We start from the raw sequence: 20,103 nt of genomic DNA, 5'->3' as shown, positions 1-20,103 counted from the left end.
TCTGCAAAACAAAATTTTAAGGCTACACAGTTGAGCACAAAAAATGAATAAAAGAAATGTGTGTAATTACACCAAAGACAGATTTGACACTAATTAGAGGTGCTGGAATAGGGATCCTTGACTCCCCTGGATGATTTGTAGGGTGCTCTATTGACTTCCTCCCCTTTTAACAACTCCAAATGTTTACTGAGTAAATCTAGACTAATATATGATATATTCTTTCAATTTGGAACAGCACAATTGAATCATTGTTACTCAAAACAGATACACACCAGCTCTCTCAACTTCTGGGAATACATTTTCATCCCTAATCAGCATCTGCACATTTGAAAAGTATCCTGAGTAAACCACAGCCCCAGAACAGGAGCTGTTTACTTTTAAAACACATTTGAATTATTTCACTCCTGTAATGAACTATACTAAACTTATTAGGAAAATAATAGGCAGAGAGCTATTCCTGAGAAAATTCTATCAAAAATCAGACCAAGGGAACAACGACCAAATTAAACTTTATATCAAGAACATTTACTTAAAGATGCTGTTGAATACGTTATTTGGCAACTTGAATTAATTATTCTAGCTTGTTAGAGAAAAAGCTGAAGAGAGTCTCCTCATATTAGGTACTTTCACTAAGGCGACAATTTCATTAATAGTTTGGTGAAAATTCAGTGATCAATTCAGAGAAATGTGTTTAAGTACATTAAGCATAATACAGAAGTGACACTACAATGATTGTGCAAGGCTTATTCACTGACACAGAATGAAACCAGGGCCAAGCTGGTGTACATCCCATGCTTCTCCAGGAAAAAAAAATGACTATGAACAGCATGTCTGCCTACATATTTTATCAATAGTGCTGCTCCTGTAATTCTGGGAGTGTATGAGCACTGGAAAAGCCTCTCTGTGTTTAAAAATAAAATAAATTAATCTATAATGATGGCATTGCTAAAGAGGCTGAAATAAGAGGAATGGTTAAGTGTAGTGGTTGACTTGCAGAATTTGGGCATGAAATTAATATTTTCTTGGAGTTCACTCTGTGTGTTATAATGATGAATTTAAGGGAGGCTGTGTAAAGAGAGGCAAATATTTTATAATTGTTCCCAGCTTCCTCATTTTGCAGAAATAATTCTAGTATGTTTTTCTTATGCTACAACTGGTTGTTTACCAAGTGTTCTTTTAGTGTACAGTGTACAGGCTGTGACAGCTACAGTGGGAGAAAGAGTTAAAGGTAATTGTTCATGCTGGATAACACCTTATCCATGCTTAGGAGTATTCATTTCAGGAGAAGTTCTGAATATTTGGGAGTTATTCAGCCTGAGTAAGGATAAGCAAGCTTCTAAGGAGATGTGCAACACATTTATGATGAGATTTACCCTAGAGCTTTTTTTTAAAATAAAGAGTAGGGTGACTGCATTTTTATTCAAAAGGGTTTGTAGTAAACCCTCAGATATGGATCTTCTGGGAAGAGGGAATTTAAATGAAAAGCAGAGTGCCTGATGGGGAAAAAAAAAAAGAGATAGTTCCAGTTCCAGAGGGCCTGATATAAAACAAGATACAATGAAAAGAGGAAACAGAGGAAGCACTAATAGGTAATGCACTGAGAATGAAGACAGAGGCAGATAAAAATTAGGGTAGAAGTGAAAGCACAGTCAGTGATGTGGTGTTATGGGGGAGGATGATAAGTCTCATCTCAAAATGCACTTCATCTAATTTTAGAAAAAAAAGAAAAATCATAACATTAAGCATGGTGACATTACTAAGAAGAAAACTAGATCTTCCATGTGGATTCAAGTCTTTGTATATCCTTCTTTATATCCAAATGCCACACATTTTTTTGTGAGGGCAGTTAAGCATGTTCATCTGATGCCTTACTTGCAAACAAAACTATTTCAAGATAGTAGTGAATTTGAGTTTTTTAATGACTCAGTTTGCCAAATCTTTAACTCCACAAAACTGACCCTGGTCCTCACTGAATGAATTTCTGACATTTGAACTGTGAACCAAAACCTCATACAAAACAAGCAATGATATTAACCTGTGAAATATTTTATAGGAGACAACAAAGCCATGAGATTGCTTAAGAGTAAAAATTCTTTTCCCCCCCAAGCCCTCACAACTGAAAACAAAATTCCGCAGCTCTAAAGAAAAAAGTAGAACGAGGAGTCCAGAACACAAAAATGTAATTTCCTTTTCATGCACTTATACACACAGTTACTGCACATAGATTTTGGAATTACTTTAAATATAATAAATATGAAGTTATGCAGTTTTGGTTTTTTTTTTTTAATATTCTGTTAACGAAGAGATGCTTAATATTGGGAGGCACAAGAATCTGTGAGCCTTTAGGCTGAGGAGGATACAGCCACAGTGAGGCAGTCAAGGACAAGATACCAGATTTGCCTCTAGAGTACTTCCAAAACCACAAGGAACAGATCAAATATTTTAGATACTAAGGGCAAAATCCCACAGTGCTTAGTCAGGTAAAACTCCCATTGGCCTCAACAGGAGTTTTGCCTGAGTGAGTACTGAGCAAAGACTGTGATGTCTGACCTAAATTTATCAGAGTCACACCAATCTAGCACGTTTTTCAGCCAGACAAGCACCGTGCCGCAATATTCCTGCGACATTCTGCTTAAAGGGAAAACCAGAAACCACAAACTGTGAATCATCCTCCCCTCCCAACCCCCCCTTATAAAGAACTCACAGCTGGGCAAGAAGCTGCTATCCTGAAAGTCTGCCAAAGAGCAAGACTAAAAAAGAATGCAAGGAACTAAAAATTTACCATTGCAAAGTTTTGAAAATCTGATTGATAAGGAAGCGAGATTCCCAAGTGCCTGTGTATGACTGAAGATAATCTAGCTTTCATTCTTGGAAGCAAACAGGCAACAGTGAAAAGCATCTTTCTGTAGTTATCCTTTTGATTTAGGGCAAATCAAAATTCCTACATGGTCAGTGGAAATTCCTCTGGTTGATTTCACCGGGGATTAATTTAGGTGAATAACTAGGTCAGGCTTATTCCCAGGTTAACATTTCTATTACAGAAATATGAAAGTAGATTAAGTTTAACACATGTGTCTACCTTGCTTCAGAAACTTCCTTCAGTAATTACAGAATCCCATTTACAACAACTTTGATATCATGTACAGGAGAAATATTAGAATTAGTATCAAAGCGAGCAGAAAAATTCATCAGCATTTGAGACGTGCATTTTTTTTTTACTTCCTTCTACTAGCTGAAGTGAATACCAAAATCTTGACACAACAGCAATCAGGCCACAGGTTCTCCCAGAAGAGATTATGAAACATCACTACTGCATCTAAACACAAAAGCAAAAATCATACTAGGCTAGAACTCCCCCGTTTCATATTTCACTGCATCTACCCTTTGGCAGATTCTTTATTAAAATAGTAGTTGAGCAATATGGAAAGATACTCCTTTGTTATCTGTGAACTCTTCCATCATTAATGAATCCTAAACCCTCCCAGGTGTGCAATATTACTCAGAGAAGCAGGCAGAATCATGGAATCATTTAGTTTGGAAAACACCTCTAAGTTCATCAAGTCCACTCATTACCCCATCACCACATTACCAGTGTTCATCACTAAAACACATCCCTAGGTACCACATCCACATGGTGACTCAACATATCCATAATGCTGATATTTGCCCCCAGAAAATCCCCACTTGCTCTTTTCACCTAAGTAAAAGAAGAAAAGGAATCTGGTTTCCCCCAGACTTGTGTTTTGAAGATTGGATATCAGAATCCCTGGCTAAAATCAATTAGGGTCAAGTCCTTGCTAAATTAACAGAATTTGTTTTCTGTGTTACCATTTATTTCCATCGAACATGAACATAGATCGCACCTCTGAAATTTGAATGCTTCTTTCTCATTTGATAAATTTCAAATTGATGACAGTCATTAAGAAACACAGGTCTAGCCAGTTACATGCAAATACAATGCAAGGTAATTCCTCAGGAACCCGTCAGAAAACTCACAGTGCAACCATATGTCAGATCTTTAGCACGCAGGAATTCCCAACTCTGAAAAATAAGCAGGATTTCATCACAATCTAGCAGCACTGCTGTGAATTTTCCATCTCTTCCAGGGTCATAACTCTGCTGTCCAGCTGACACAGCCAGCTCAGTGCAACACTCAGCACAGCAGGGGAAACAAGACACAACCATAAATGACCCACAGCAGCTGAAGACACAGGATGAGTCTCCTTCTCTCCAAACTCCTTCCACATGAGCTTTGAAATCTACACCTGAACTGTGCCAGAACAACTGACTGCTTTTAAATAACCAAGTCCAACAGGTGGTTGGTTTTGTTTTTTGGGTTTTTTTTTTTTGACTAGAGTCAAGAATTCATTTAATTATACTCATGGACATAACACATCCTGCTGTGTAATATGTCAAGATTTAATTACGAAGCTTTACAAAAGCCTGGTGAAGCCAAGTGGTTCAAATTTTCAACCCAGAAGTTTTATATGCCTGTATGCAGAGTAGTTACTTTTTACAGTGGTATTTAATGTGGCTCATAAATTCCCATTGAGAGTGGTACAATAAATGAAAATGAAAAATCATCCAGATCTTATTTTCTTTCACCTAGCAATAACTAAATAAAGGAATTAGAGCTGAGCTGTTTGGCTCACTGGAGCTGAATGGTTTTCTTTTCCAAATAAATTACTTACCTCTTGTAAGCACACAGTAAACAAATTTTATAATAGTTTCTTAACTCATCTTTGAAAGGTACCAGTAGTTTTTAATGAGAAAAAACCCCAAACACCTACATGAACAAGCTACATTATTTTCAAAGCTTTCAAGAGATTGTCCTGCTTGTTATATACATCAAAGTACCATAACCTATGGGAATTACTGTCAGCTGACATGCTACTGACAGCAACTGCTTTGACCTTAATGGACTGCCTTGAAGCTCATTAAACAGTGCATCAGGAGCTGTGCATAGTGCAGGTGTGTTCCAGCACAGGAAAGGTATTTTATGATTTACTGCACCTTGGTCGATACAATGAATACTAAAATCCTAAGTGAACTGTGATCCTTCATTTGCAATAAACAAAACAGGCATTCAAGATTACATTCATTCACAGAATTAGCAACAGAGCAATAACTTAGGAGTAAAAAAGTAAGTATACTGGCATAAAACCAAAGTGTGGATAGTATTGATCTGTGTGAATAAAAATCTCACTAAAAATGTATAAGCACGTTCTGCATATTTACAATAGTTTCTTCAATTGTAGTTTGAAAAGTACAATTCTCATTCACAATTATAAATGCATGCAATCAAATCCCAGCTGTGTCTGAGATTAGATTAATATTCAGAAAATTGTTAGCTTAAAAAAAAAATTCTATTAACAGTACAAGGAATTAACAACAAAATGACTGCTCATAGTATGCAGTGCATGTATACACACACATAGAAGTAAGTGTACTGCTTACATTGACTGGGCTGGTTTCCAAGGGGAACAGTGTGCACAGACCATTTTTCAAGGTCTTCACACCCAGTTGAGAGATCAGTAACTTTGGTGCCTTGGTAAGCCCCATGTCTTTTCAAAAACACCACCTGTAGCTTTCTGAGATTCACAATCCTCTTCTAACTCCAGAAATTATTTCTGAGTGCATTGAATTTTCCCACCTCCTCTGTCCTTGCACAGCTATTTAAGGTTTGCTCAGAGATGCAACGCTGCATCTTTGTATGGATTGAATACTGGCAAGTTTTGAATCTTACACCAAAGACAGATTTGACACTCATGACTATCTGTGAGGGGAAAAAATGCAACCATCTTCAGGGTTAAATGTCAGAAACAGATTCATCAATTATCTCCTAGGATGCAAAGATCCCTAAGATCACCAGCACTACAGATCTGTAAGGAGTTAATTCTCAATCCTATGAAACATGTGTAAATAAAACCACTGAGAGATGTTCAGAGTCAAACTGAGAAATAGCAAAAGGACATACATGTAGAATTCAAAACTCAAATTTGACAATATGAAAATGGGAGAAGGAGCCAGAGAGACAAAAAGCTGAAATCCAAGCTAAAAGAAAGGCAGAGCTTGCAAATCTTTAAAGGCAACATCCTTTGGATTGATTACACTACAATATATTGTTCTGATTTGAAATTAAATCGCATTACAATGAATGATGGATGTTGCTTTGAAAGCTACATTAGGAATGAAGTATAAAATACCTCCTTTTTTACAGCCAAACTTGTGTTGAATTCATCAACATCATAATTTTGGGAATGAAAAAGTGAAATGCAAATTTCCAACTGTATTTCTCTGCCAAATTCATATTTGGAGTTCCTACTTGGAGTGGTGTGGAAGAAAAAAGCAGGGATGAGATTAAGTTTTATAATTGAATTTGATCATTAAGCTCCTTTTAAATTTCTGCACATCTAAATGCAAATTTGCATGCTTTTTTGTATGCATTCTCAAAACTCAAATGACTGTGGAAGTGAGTACTCACAGAAATGCAAAGTTTGACAAAACATGGAGAGAGTTTAATTTTACATTTATGTTTCATTCCTGTCCTGGGACCTTTCTCCTAAGGGTCTGCCTTTGTTGTGATCTTTTATAGCCTGTTTGTTTCTATTACTAAATTTAAGGAGGGTTAAATAAACCAGAAAAACTCTTGGATGAACTTGGGATCACAGCTGGATAAAAGCTGAAGACAGAATTTGAAAATTAATGTTTCCAAATGTTTAAATTTTGTCACATATTTTCATCTTCAGGGGCCGCTACAAACAACAAAAATAAATAAAATAAATAGCAAGCATCACACCTTGCACTGAACGGCTCAGTTTGGGATTCCTGTTACTTTTAAACACACAGCTACTAATTAAAAGTCATCAACTTCACACTGGTACAGCTCAATAGGCAAAAAGTCTTTTTTTCCAAGACACTCCTTCAGCTGTTGGCTACTTGTGCCTGAGGATGCTCTGCCCAGGTCACCACAGCAGATGACAGAGGCTTGAAGAGGGCACATGCAGAGTCTCCAGCCCCAGGCGTCCTCTGAGAGCAGGGAATGGATCCAGCTGAAGCTGGCACTCATGGGTAGGTGGCTGATCTCACCACCAGTGGACACAAACCCCATCACACACGTTAAAACCAGTTACTGCAATTCTCACAACTGGGCACATCAGCACAGCTCTTTTGAACTTGCTTCCTGCCCACATTCTGAGATATTTACTCTCTTCTTCAAAATATTGATGTGAGAGACCCAGCAGAGGAATTCCTACTGTTACACTGCAGTTAAAAGCAAGCCTCTGCCCTCAGCAGGGTGGTGCCCAGCTAAGGGCAGGGACTTGCAGTGCCTGGGGACTGGCAGTAGCAGCTGGATTCCTGCCCAAGAGCACAAGAATCCTGATGTGGCATGATGGCAACAAGTGACCTATCCAAACACAGCCCCTTTGGGATCCCATTGAGGTCTGTAGCTCTAGTCTGGCAAATAATATTAAAATCTCACACAGTACCCTTGGAAGGATATTTTATTTTTCTGACATGCAATCTAAACCTCCCCTGGAGCAACTTGATGTTTCCTCTCATTCTGTCACTGTCATTGTGTCACTCTGTCACCAGGAGCAGAGGCTGAACCCCACCTGGCTCCTTTCAGGGAGTTCTGGAGAGCAATAAGGTCCCCCCTGAGCCTCTTTTTTTCCAGGCTGAGCCTCCACAGCTCCCTCAGCCCCTCCTCATCAGACTGGTGCTCCAGACCCTTCATGTTGTGTTACACAAGGAGTTAAAGAGTTGACACCATTTATGCTCAACCTTAGGTCACCAATGAGTTTTAAGAAAACAGGTTAATGCAGACCTTTGCAGCTTCTTTTTCTCAGTGGTTGCCAATAACCAATTTACTCTACAATCCATGATTAATTCTAATCCTGAGTAAATACCTAGGCAATATGCTTGCAATAACACAGAGTTTGTTCAGAAACTATTGCTTAACATCTCAAATTAATTGGAAAATCATTTGCATCTTATTTTACTTTTCAGCAGATTAATCCTTCTCTCCCCAAACCTGTTACTTCTGTACCACTCAGGGAAATCTGAAAGTGTCTTGTAATATGGAAAGTATATAACAAAGTCAAAAAATATGAATGTCTCATCCTGACCTCCCCAAAGTTTTGCTATTTGCTAGTATTTATAAAGATTACTGGCATCAATCTTTGCTCCTCTAATGAGTCTAATAAATCTGAAATCTTCCTGGATGTGTTATTTCACTCATCTGGCTTGAGAAGAATCAGACCCATAAAGTTTACAAAGTGATTCAGGAAATAAAATGTAATAAATCAACTCTCTAACTACTATTATGGGAAGAAGAAAATATTTCATATGGTAAGGCTGAATGAATGAATTCAGAATATATTCAGAAATAAAGCTGATAAAAGAAATCTAGAATACATTTCTTTATCATATAATTCTGTTTGTAGCAGCTTTTTGTCTTGCTAAAAATCAGATTTAATGCAGACTATTAAGGTGTCACCTGTAAGAGAAATACCAATTTAGTCCCTTTTGCAGTAGTGCCACAAATTCTGTTCTGATTATAAATATTTTGCTCTATGTAAAGAGTTATTCTGGGGCTATGTGGTTCCTTTTAAAATACATGTGAACCCTGACCATATTTTAAACTAAATGAATCTACAACAACTAGCACAGTCTATCTAAAAGCAGGAATGCAAGAGCCTAAATGTCCTCTGTACAGACAGAAATGCCTGTTTATATACTAGAAATGTCCTTTTATGAATAACTGTTGCCTTGGAAACCATTACTAAAAATGAAAATTTTGTCTCCAAAGGCAAAACCCACACAGTACTCAGTTATCCCAAAGTTTGCCTTATCTTTTCCTCATCAATCTGGAACACAAAGATTTGCAGTCAAATTTTCCTGGCTTTTAATTCCTCCTTTCTATTCTAAAATGGTATCTTGCTGTAAATTTTTTTGATTCCAGGTAACAAACAGGAATCAATATTTTATTTCCTAAAAACCCTCTCATCGAAGACATATTTACATCCTTTGTCTCAATAGGCTGGAAGACAAAACCCCAAAAAATGCTCACACAATAATTGGCCACTGCATCATAGATATAAAAGTCTATTTTTGGCTTACAGTGTATTGTAGATAATTTCCAAGGAAAACATCCAATTCTACCATTCAGTTTCTGACACCAGGACTAAGACAAAAAGGGGAAGATAAAATAATCAGTTTCCTCTGAGCACTGACAGTGCTGTACAGGGAGATGTGAGGCTAAAATACTATTCTTCAATATGCAGACTCGCTCTGTGGATTTCTTGCAGTTACAGATACAGCGTTGTTATCAATAAAAATCTCTGTGGAGGGGAAACATGAATTCTAAACTCACTAGAATCTTTGAGAGAACACTGAGGGTTTAACCTTCACGTGTTGAAAACAGTATGGAGCTAAAGAGTTGCTATAAAATCCTCCAGGAATACACATGGCCTGCTGTTGGGAAGATGCTCATGAGGGGGAAAAAGGTCAGTGCCAAAGTGATGGGCAGTGAGAGCAGCAGGAGGATTTGGCACCCAGTGTGGGCTTCTTGTCCCTTCTGTTACCATGAAAACTTTCCCTGAGTCCTCCCCAGGCATTGTGACAAATCTTCTTTGTGTCCCCACCCTATTTTGGTCAGAGTTGTGCTGAGTCCTTTTAAAAACTGACAGGGCTTTTGACTTCCTGCTGAGTGTTCCTAGAGAGAAATCTGCTGGATTTGCTCAGGGGAACAAGACTCCAGGGATGGAGCCCAGGGAAGGCAAGAGCATCCCACAGAAACCTGGCTGTCCCCAGTTCATACAGTGTGAGTGTGACACAGCACATGGAACTGCAGCTGTCAGTCTGCCCTCAGGAATGAGGGAAGGACACTTCCCAAGGACCACAGGTGACAGGAAGAACTGGGCAGGCTCTGCCACAGTGACTAAAACAGTCAGTGTGTGAGGACCCACCTGCAAGGACAGGAAGGCTGGAGTTGAAGGAATAAGTGATTTGAAATGCTCTTCATTTCCCTTATACCTGACTCTGTTGCTTTGGTCTCTTCCCATTTACAAAGATTTTTGTTCATGTCATAATGGCACACAGCATTTCTCCACCTTAGTTTCAAAGCTTTTTGATCTTCTTTGGGGGGTTCATGGTCAAAACAGATTCACCTTGGATGCCTGGCTGCCACAGGGACCTGCCACTGCCATCAGCCTCTGTGACATCCCCTCCTGCTGGACATGCCCTAAGCACCTGCCCAGCAGCATGTGGTAGTCCAGCACCTGGCTGCAGCCTTGGCAGGGTGGAGCTGTGACTCTGAGGCACTCCTGAGTTCTACACCTACACCAGGCTCTCATGTTTGGGTGAAAAGGAAAACAGGGAGCATTTCAACAAAGCCTGTTCTACATATCAAGGAAGTCCTTCAGCACAGAAAAAGGAAAAAAGGAATATGTCATGGCACTATTTGTGTTTTTCACAGCACAGCACATCCTGATTAAAAGCAGCTCTAGCCATGATGACCAGGACAGGCACTAACTACTCTGTAAAGCTAATTGTTCTGTGTCAGTATCCAGCAGAAAATGACAGGATAAATAATAGCTGAAAGCCTCCAATTCTCATTTGGTATCTTCCCTGTACCTCACTGGGAGAGGAGCTGCCCGGCCATTCCCAGTGCCTGGCACCAGCTGGGGCCATTATCCTTGGCTCAGAGCTGAGATTGTCACTTGACTTCTGTCATGGGGCACATGGTGCCAGCTGAGCTCCTCACAAGGGCCATTAGCCAGCCTCAGCCCTCATGTGAGAACCTGCTCAGCTGCAGCCATGTTCATCTTCCCTTTCAAGCCTCTTGCTAAGAAGCAGTGTGAAGCAAAACAGGTTTTGAGAACTAAATGTAGGAAATCTCTGCTAAAAGTAAAATCTGGGGTCTTTTTTACCCTAGCTGGCATATTAAAACCAATAGAAAACCTTGTAAAGTGACTTGTTTTCCTCTAAGTCAGCTTGCAGTTCTGTGTAGAACTTCTAAGAAATGGAAGTTGCAGCAAAATTATCATAACACCTCTATTTTAGGCCTAAACTAAAAGTAAATATATATCCTACATAATAAATATATAATATCTAAAATCCCATTAAAAGATCTTAATTGATTTCAGCAGATGCACCACAATACTTACTGCAGTACAGAGAAATTAGATGAGTTCCTTGTTTTGGCCATACATCACTTTTTAAAGTGGAATAGAAAAAAAAAAAGGGTAAAATAAATTATTTAACATTCATTTATCTTCTCTATTACAATTCTGTCACTGTACCCTATCATGGGAATATACAAATTCTGCACATTTTGTGAGAGTAGTAATGAGAACGCACTTTGCCTCTGAAATAGTTTAAATGATAGAGGTGAAAGTTACTAAAAACTCAGCTTGCAATTAACTCTTGTGATAATAATTGCATCTGAAATGCAGTTTGGTATCAGGAAAAATGGTGTATTGGGACTTGTCATTTGTCTTCTTCACGTTCAAGAATATTTTGCCTCACTGGAACCACCCTACAACACCACAAACCAAAAGAACCCACCCCAACTCCCCTCACCCAAATCCCATTTTCCAAGGAATTAAAAATTAATAAACTGAGACCTAAACCATGCAAAGAAGGTCCTACATGTCCTGCTAGAAGATAAACTTCAGTGAAATGAAATTGAAATTCTAATATATGAATGCAAGGCTTGCATTGGCAGTGCTTCTAACAGAAAAGCTGGTAAGATTCTCTCGTCTCCCACCTCTTTTACAAACATATCCCTGTAAAGGAACACAAATTGCCAGAAGAGGAAACAACATGGGGAAAGAGCCTCCACAGCCAACAAAACCAGAAAGAATGAAAAAGGTCTCCCACTTATACTTGCACATTTGCTTAAAATAAACTTTTGCCAAAGTTTATTAACACATCCCTTAGCCAAAAATCAAAACAACTTCCCTAAGCACTGCCAGTGCATTTGCTGAATCACATGACTGAGAAGGGAACAACGGCAACTCCAACTGTTCTTCCTGTGGCACAGGCAAATCTGAAACCGGAATAGTGTCAGAACCCAGGACATTGCTCTGGCTGCCCTGGAGGGCTCAAGACCCTGGCAGGGGGCTCAGAGACCTTGGCACGGAGTCAAAGACACCTGTGCCTTGGATTTTAACCCATAGAAACAATTACCAGCTTTGTGTGAAGATTTACAAGCCATTCTATTGTGTGAATAGAATGATAGTGAATTTATCACAGGGTGAAAAAGAATTTTGGGAGTTTAGAATGGGGGTTCAAGAGATGGAGGAATCTGGGCGTGTCCTTTCATCTTGTCCTCCATGGTTTAGAATAGAGACACACTGTCTAACACAGGTGATAGGTATTGGAAAATGATTGTAAATAATGTACACCTAGCTCTTAGGATAAAAAACTAACACTACCCAGAGGGTGGTCAGTGTGCCTCAACCTGACCTGCCAGACAGACCTCCACAGAGAAAGAATGTGTTAGATAAGAGAAAATAAACAACCTTGAGAACCAACTTCTTCTTCGACTGCAGGGCTGGGAAAAAAGACTTTTTAGTATCTCAGGAACCATTCCAACAACACAAAACTCGAGAGAACAGAAGAAGCACCAGGCAATCAGCTGCTCAAATTAGATAAGAAACTCACACTTGTGGTGTAGGCAGCTTCGGGGTCGTCCTCCAGCACCCGTGACAAGCCAAAGTCGGAGACCTTGCACATGAGGTTGCTGTTGACCAGGATGTTGCGCGCCGCCAGGTCCCGGTGCACGTAGCCCATGTCCGACAGGTACTTCATGCCAGAGGCAATGCCCCGCAGCATTCCCACCAGCTGGATCACTGTGAAGTGCCCGTCGTGCTTCTGCAAGGGGAGAAACAGCTCAGCTACTTCCCTTTGTTTCGTCCCAGTGATACCAACCACAGCTCTGATTTAAAACACTTCTGCTTCACGAATTTTAGGAACTTACTGTGATTGCATTCAAAAGCTGCCCACTTGCAAGCTTGTTTTTTCAAGGACTTAAGTTGCTTGGCAGTGCATCCCATCACATCTCTCATTGTGCAGCTTCTCCCCCTTTCCTCCACATTTTCACACATTTCACAGTCTTCCTACTGACAACATTTAATTGCTTTCATACTTGGTTACTATGAACGCCTTCCCCCAACACTATTTTTAGTACAAGAATGAGAAAGGACACAAATTTCTTCACCTATGGCCTCAGGAAACAAAGAATTCTCTTTTTGTTGTCTCAGCCTTGTCTGTCTGCATTGAGGTACTGCTGTTGAGGTACTCACTTTCATGGTATTTTTTGGGGAGGGTTTTTTTGTTAAAAAAAAAAAAAAATAAAAAAATCCCAAAATAACCTGAAAAAAATTTTGGGGCTTTAGCTCAGGCTGCTTGTGCACCTTATACCTAATCTCTAAACACTATATCAAATGGGGTGGAATTCAGGAATTCAGCTTTGCCAAAATTTTTCAGGCAGATTAAGGTTAAGCTGAGACCCATGAATGCATTAAACCGCTTGACACCTTCTGAAATCTACTGTAAATAGGAGTTGTGCCATTAATTGTGCTTGCCCAGCTGGGCAGTCTTGCTGGGCCTCAGTTTCTCCATCTGCAGCATCAAAGTTAACATTTCTCTATGTCCTGCTTCAGACAGCTCCTGAATTATGTGGCAGTGGGGACCTGCACAAAAATGTGACCGCAGGCTCCCTGCCTTGTTTAGACCTGCCCTCTCTACCATTCACAGCAGACTGCTTGCAGGAGTATTTTTATAGTGACCTAAACTGGCAGACATTTAGCTTCTCATGGATTATTCAGTGACCCAAGGATTTTTATGTTCACAGGAACAGCCAAACAAAAACAACTCCTGCAAACAAGTTACCCTTCCATCTTCTCTTTCAACACTTCTAGCATTGGGCTAGACAGACAAATAATAAGTTCTGATCAGCATTCAGCACACTTCTATTGCTTAGCTCATACATTTAAGCAAGATTTTTTTTTTATAGGGGAGAAGCTTACAGGAAGTTCAGCAAATTCATTAGATTCAGCAAAGCAACAGGCTAAACTATGCTTAGCTTTAGCCCTGGTCAGCAAAGTATTTCGTCATTCCCATAATGATTCAATGATTTGGGGCCTGTATACAGCTAGTCAGGATATGAACATTTAAAGACTACAACAAAAATCAGAAAGAAAATGGTAAAAGGAGGATATAAACACACCTTGTCAGCTAGATGACCTCACTGGCTTATTATATGCCTCAGCAACACTGGTATTGAAGGAGCCTTCCAAACACAACAGCCACCTCCCAAGAAAGCACATTTAATGACACTTTGAAACCAGCTATTTACAACTGATTTAGAGCAATTTTCCCCCCTTTAATGTGTGAGTGTCTTATATCAGGGCAGTAAAGCTTTTCTGTCTAAAATCTCCTCCAAAGTGGAGGCAGCTGTCCCCAAGGAGGCCACACCCTCCCTCCTTGTCACCATCAAGGCCACGGATGAGCACCTGGTTCTGCAGAGGACACTCAGCTGAGGCTCAAAACACAACTTCCATGAGTCCTAAAGTACCAGTGACAGGTGTTTTCAATAAACTCATTCCATCCAGCAATTAAGCAAAGAGAGACAGATTGTATTCTTAACTACTTTAAGCTGCTTCCTGTAAAGGAAGGACCGGAATTCTAGACAATATTTTTGTAATGAGGCCACATGGGATTTCTGGGTTTGCCTTTTATTTAATAATTCTAATTGTTCAATTGATTAAAAATTAGAAAGGTAGCTGTCAACAGTTAGTACTCTTCACAGTTACCATGTATGGATTACTTTTTTCAGTTTACTGTAGAATCAGGATTTGGAACAAGGTGCTACCTGAGTTTTGCAAAATGACCATTCATGCCCCTCTCTACCCCCACAACAAAGCACCAAACTAAACCAACCCCTCAAACCTCTATATTTTACCTCCTCCTTAACAGCTCAATTTTTTCAACAAACCTGAGTCATCTGTAGCACCTCCCTTAACCTTTTGTCTTCTTGGATTGCAAGCATTCACTCCTTCCTTTTTAATTTCTGCTCTTTCAAAGTTACACCATGCTTGGCTGATTTTTCATAAAACATAACCTTTTGTCTGCTTTTCCCAAGTCTCAGTACTTGCCTTACCAGTATAGCTGTAATGCCTGACTTTAAAACAATCTCATGCTTTTGCTATTCTCTCCATTGTTCTTTCAAGTTTTTTTGGGATTCTGCCTTGACACAAAAAGTTAAAGCTTCTTATCTTCACTGTTCAAGAAATGACAGACCTGCTAACGTACCAGCTACAATTTTATTCTGTCCTCCTTCTCCCTCTGTATGTTTCTCAGAATCCTCTACTGCATCTGTTCTCCTCTCTCTTTTCTCATGCATAGTTTTATATTTTTTCACTGCCAGCCTTGCAGTTGGACCAACTACATTTTTACTGTCAGCAGAACAGTCTTTTCTCAATCAAGTCTCTTTGTAATCACTTGTGCATCAGTTTCCATGCCAGCTGTATCCCCTTACAATCTATAAACTTATCATTCAATACATCAAAAATTTTTTGATGTAAACTGATCAGGATACAGACTATGAGCTATATTTAACCTTTGGAAAATTCAGCTAGGTTGATCAAATTATAGCAGGTAGAATCTGACCTCATATTTTCAGCATTTTTCAAGCCCCCAGGTACAATCCTTTGGCAACTTTCCTTTATTTTGTTTCATTCACTTGGCATATAGGGAAATAAAACACTCATCTGACTGATAGCATGGTTGTTACCCAGGGCTTTATTCTGATTCCCATAGCTTAGATTTGAAATATGTTTTTGATAGGATTCCCACTGGGCTGTTAAGGGTGTTAATCAATACTGGCAGCAATTCAGACCTCAGTGGACTACCACATTTATCCTATCATCCCATTAAATTTTAATCAAGCTTTGATGGCTTTTCTAAATAAACTTTTCTCAACAGCTGGGTATAGATGCAATATCTGAATAGCTGCTCCTGCATTTAAGCAGTCCATAAAAAGGCCCTGAAAAAATTATTTTTATTCAGCTACAATTTGCTTTTAAGAACCTCATGTAAGTGAAATATTCTCCTCATGTTACAGACCTTTCAAGAGGACTAATAATGGGCTGCTGAAGAGGTTCCATTACTGTAGGGGAAGAAGGAGGATATCCAGACTTTCTCCCATTGCGTTTTTCCCTTCAGTTTTCAGCCCCAGTGCCCAGTTTAGTGCTTTTCTTCAAGCCTGTGGAATTTTTCTTCCTCAGAAGGTTTTTTCCATTTCACTACCCAGTAATCTTTTGGAGGCGTGGCCACTGGATTTTTCTATATGTTTTTCTGGAGTTCCATCAATTCCAAAATCCACTTCCTTATGTGCCAAATGGCTCAGAACATTTTTAGGCCTTTATCCTCTGTGCAGGATTTACTACAAGTCTAAAAATTTTACTGCAGATTATTTAGATCTCATTTTAGATGGAGAACAGCACTGAAAATAGTGTGTGTGTGTCTAACTTAGATCATATTCACCACTGACACTTCCTACTGGACACTGGGTGAAAGATGCAATTTTTGCTATGCATTTATTGTTACAGTTTTACTGTGCAAAGTAAATGGTGGGACTTTGTTAAGATAAATCTTCCAAAATTCAAGTTGCAGCTTGGTATTTCTTGGAAGTGTAACTCATGCTTCAAACTATCATGTGTGTCACACTAAAGTTTATATTTTTGGTGCTAAATGAGATCAGCTGATAATTTCCTCTTCATTCAACTGTTGACAGAGATCCATGCACACCCAATTATTATTAATAGATTCCATTAATTCAATTTCTAATTACTTTAGTTCATTTTAAATGCTAGTGAGTGATCCTACACAGAGTGCAGGACAGCCCTACCCCATACTTCTTCCCATCCAAATTCCATTCCCTCCACACAGGATGTAGCAGAAATTTCATGAAAATCATATTTCTCTGGCTGCTCACAAGCATCTCATGTTTTAGAGAGTTTTAAAGCCTTACTGAAGCCAAAGTTTATGAGATCAACTGCTTCTCCCACAGCCACAAAGCCTGAGCCCTGCTACAAAAGGAAACCAGATCTGTTTGACAGAATTAGTTCTTGACAAATCCATGTTGGCTCACACTTATCTCGCTGTTATCTTTAAGATGCTTAGACTTTGTTTGATAATTTGTTCCAGAAATCTTACCGCAGTTGACATTAAGCTGACTGGCCTGTAATTTCTTGGCTTCTTTTTTCCTCTCTTCTAAAAGACATTCAAAATCCCTTCATTTAAAAGACACTGGCTCTGTTCTGATCTTCTGATTTCTCATTCTTGACAAATTCATAAAGAGCACACTGAGAGAGTCCACATTACCTTTCAAATTCTTTTTGCCTTCAAATACAAGACCATTTGTAAAAAATTTCTTGCTGCTCAGTACTAAGAATATCTACAGTATTTAATGTCTAAGTAAGAATATCTACATATTAAAAATACCCAGCATTTCTACAGTAAATTCCCACAACAGCATCAGAAACGCTGTTTCGTACATCCTTTTGGGAGGGTAAAACATTGCTTGAGAACAAATGCTGGCATTGTAGCATCAGCGACACCTTCTCAGTGCCATCTTAGTTCACTTAAATATATGCTGCTTACAATTTCACTATTAAGGTAATGTAGTCTTTCAAATTCACTTTCTAATTGCTCAATCCAATTTTAGTGTAAAAAAAAAGAAAAAAGTATCAGCAGCTTCCAGGTTCCCAGTGCATGTTTTCTCTTTTACAGACTGATTTTTGAAAGCAAAATGCCACCTTTATCCTGCCAGGAAAGGAACGTGCCTCCAATAAATTTAAGTGCACAAGAATACTGCATGGGAAAGCAAAAGAAGGAATATTAGTTATGAGCTCCAGTGTTTTTGCCTCTCTGAATGCAGATAAATAATAACAGGAACCATTAAACTTAGAGAAGGCCATCTGGCTTTCTTCCCCCCACAGCCTACTCTGTCTGGTGAGGCCATGTTAGATGGATATACAACACACACTTTACAACACTGTTTCACAGAATTTGCTGCAAGTGTTCATTTTTGTCTTCTCTCACTTTCCCCCCAAACTTGCTAAATGTGTCTGCCACAGCATCTAAACTGTAGCTGAAAAAAGGGTGAGTGTGATGGCAAAGCTGCTCTGAGAATAACTTCATAACGATTACTGCAAGACACAGCAATATATCACAATATTTTCTCTGTCTAGTAACACTTATCTTAGCCTCTGCTAGGCCAGCCTTGTGGGATTAAAGCTGAATTCCAGGGTTTCATTTGCTGTACAGTCTGCTGCAGCTGGTGCTCTAAGGCAATTAAGCTTATTTCTTACAGACTCTTAGAAAGAAAAAAAAAATAAAGTGTGGCAGCATTTTCACTTACTATGCTTGCCTGTATATAAATCTAACTTTTTTCTACATGTATTTTAATTTTCTGAGGTGAATGGGAATCCATCAGCACCAGTCTTGAGTAGAAGAGAAGAATTACAATGGCAAATAGCAAAAATGAAGAAAGCAAGGCGGTGCTGTGATTACCCCAGGTAAATGCATCCCTTCCTTTTACAGCTCTGAGTTTCACAAAACTGGGGAAGACTGGAGCTTCTTTCAAACCTAAATATCTCTGTCTATTCAGCACACCTTGGACATTGAGCAGGAACCTACTCTGGTAGTCTGCAGCTGCAGAAAAATACTGAAACAAGTTCAGTATTCTGGTGATACTCTTTTTGGTTCATTTTATGTGATTCTGTGTAGCCAACCACAAACCTCCTCCAAAAGGCAGCTTCCAGACATGTTCCTTTTCTGTGTTTAAATCCATCCCCACATTGCCTGGTGCATGAGGAGGTGAGCACAGACCACAGCCAGCTCAGAGCTCTCCAGGAATCATTCTTCCCAAGAAGCCACCTCACCTCCTAACCACCCTGTTCCTCTCCATGTGATGCTAAATCCAATTATTTTAGCCAAGAACGACCCCTTAAATGGAGCTGTGAAAACAAAATGGAGCAGATGAGATTGTAATCTGAATATTCTCATGAATCTGTGAGGCACAGGCTTGGAGAGTGGGCTGAGTGGGGGACAGTGCATTGGGGAGAAAAAACCAACCTTTGGGAAAGGACTTTTGTAGGAATTATTGCAATCATCTCATATGCTTGGGTCTAACAGCCATCTCCAACCCACAGCAGGGCAAACTGCCAAACTGCTTGCTAAAAAGGTTTTGTGGGTTTTCAGCTTTTTTTTCTCTACTTTGTGGTTATTCTGCATCTCCTGGTTGTCTTTCTTGTCTCTTCTGCAGCCTGTATCCACAAGCCTGAGCAAACACATCTGACTGCAACTGCCCTGTCTAATCACTAACATCTTTCTGTCAATACAGAGACCTGCCCTTTCAACCCTTCTTGCCTTTATTATTTGCCTCATATGCCTGCAGAATAAAGGATTGCTGAGATCTCCATGACACAGGCAGGTTAAACACAATGACAATGAGCCCCATCCAAAATCTGCGTGTGCTAACAGGAAATTTTACCCGTGTCTCCTCAATTCCCAAGGGTTACCCACTTTCTTTCCAAGCAGAGATTTCCTCTGTCTGGAAGCTGTTGGTGTAATGCTGGAAGAGGCTTCTAGCCCCTAAGGAAATGCTTAGCTGGAAACCCACATCCTTTTTCAGAGAAAACTCTCCAAGTGTTACCAGAAATGAAGCCTCATGAACCTCATTTCTGGTCAAACAATTGTTTCATTGATGGCAAATTTCAGGTATACTTTTCTGGGATGATTAACTTACATGTCTCAATCTTATATGATAAAAAGCTTCCAAACAATACTACAAAAAACTAAGTTTCATCTTTTGTAAATGTGTTTTATATAATTGCAAAAATAATGCAGTATTTCTGAGGAGAATTCAGTGTCAAGTGTATCCAGCAATTTAGAATGTCTGATGAAGCACAATCACCAAATTAATTACCATCATCTTACAAAATTAGTTCTAATTAGCTGATGCCTTCCCACTTCAGAATATCTCTGAAGCAGCTTCATATTGCAAATCCATGCCAATGTTTTTTA

General features: G+C 39.3%; 1 protein-coding gene across 3 annotated transcripts in view; it reads right to left on the bottom strand.

The window, feature by feature from the left end:
* EPHA6 (EPH receptor A6) overlaps positions 1 to 20,103 on the bottom strand; it is a 372,264-nt gene that overhangs the window by 37,658 nt on the left and 314,503 nt on the right. For all 3 annotated transcript variants that reach the window (XM_066571876.1, XM_066571877.1, XM_066571878.1), the window contains one exon: positions 12,673 to 12,882. In XM_066571876.1, the coding sequence (XP_066427973.1) occupies positions 12,673 to 12,882 (210 nt within the window). The remainder of the gene's footprint in view (positions 1 to 12,672; positions 12,883 to 20,103) is intronic.

Source organism: Molothrus aeneus, chromosome 2 (assembly GCF_037042795.1).
Source record: "Molothrus aeneus isolate 106 chromosome 2, BPBGC_Maene_1.0, whole genome shotgun sequence".
NCBI lineage: Eukaryota > Metazoa > Chordata > Aves > Passeriformes > Icteridae > Molothrus > Molothrus aeneus.
This window is presented reverse-complemented; position numbering and strand designations above follow the sequence as displayed.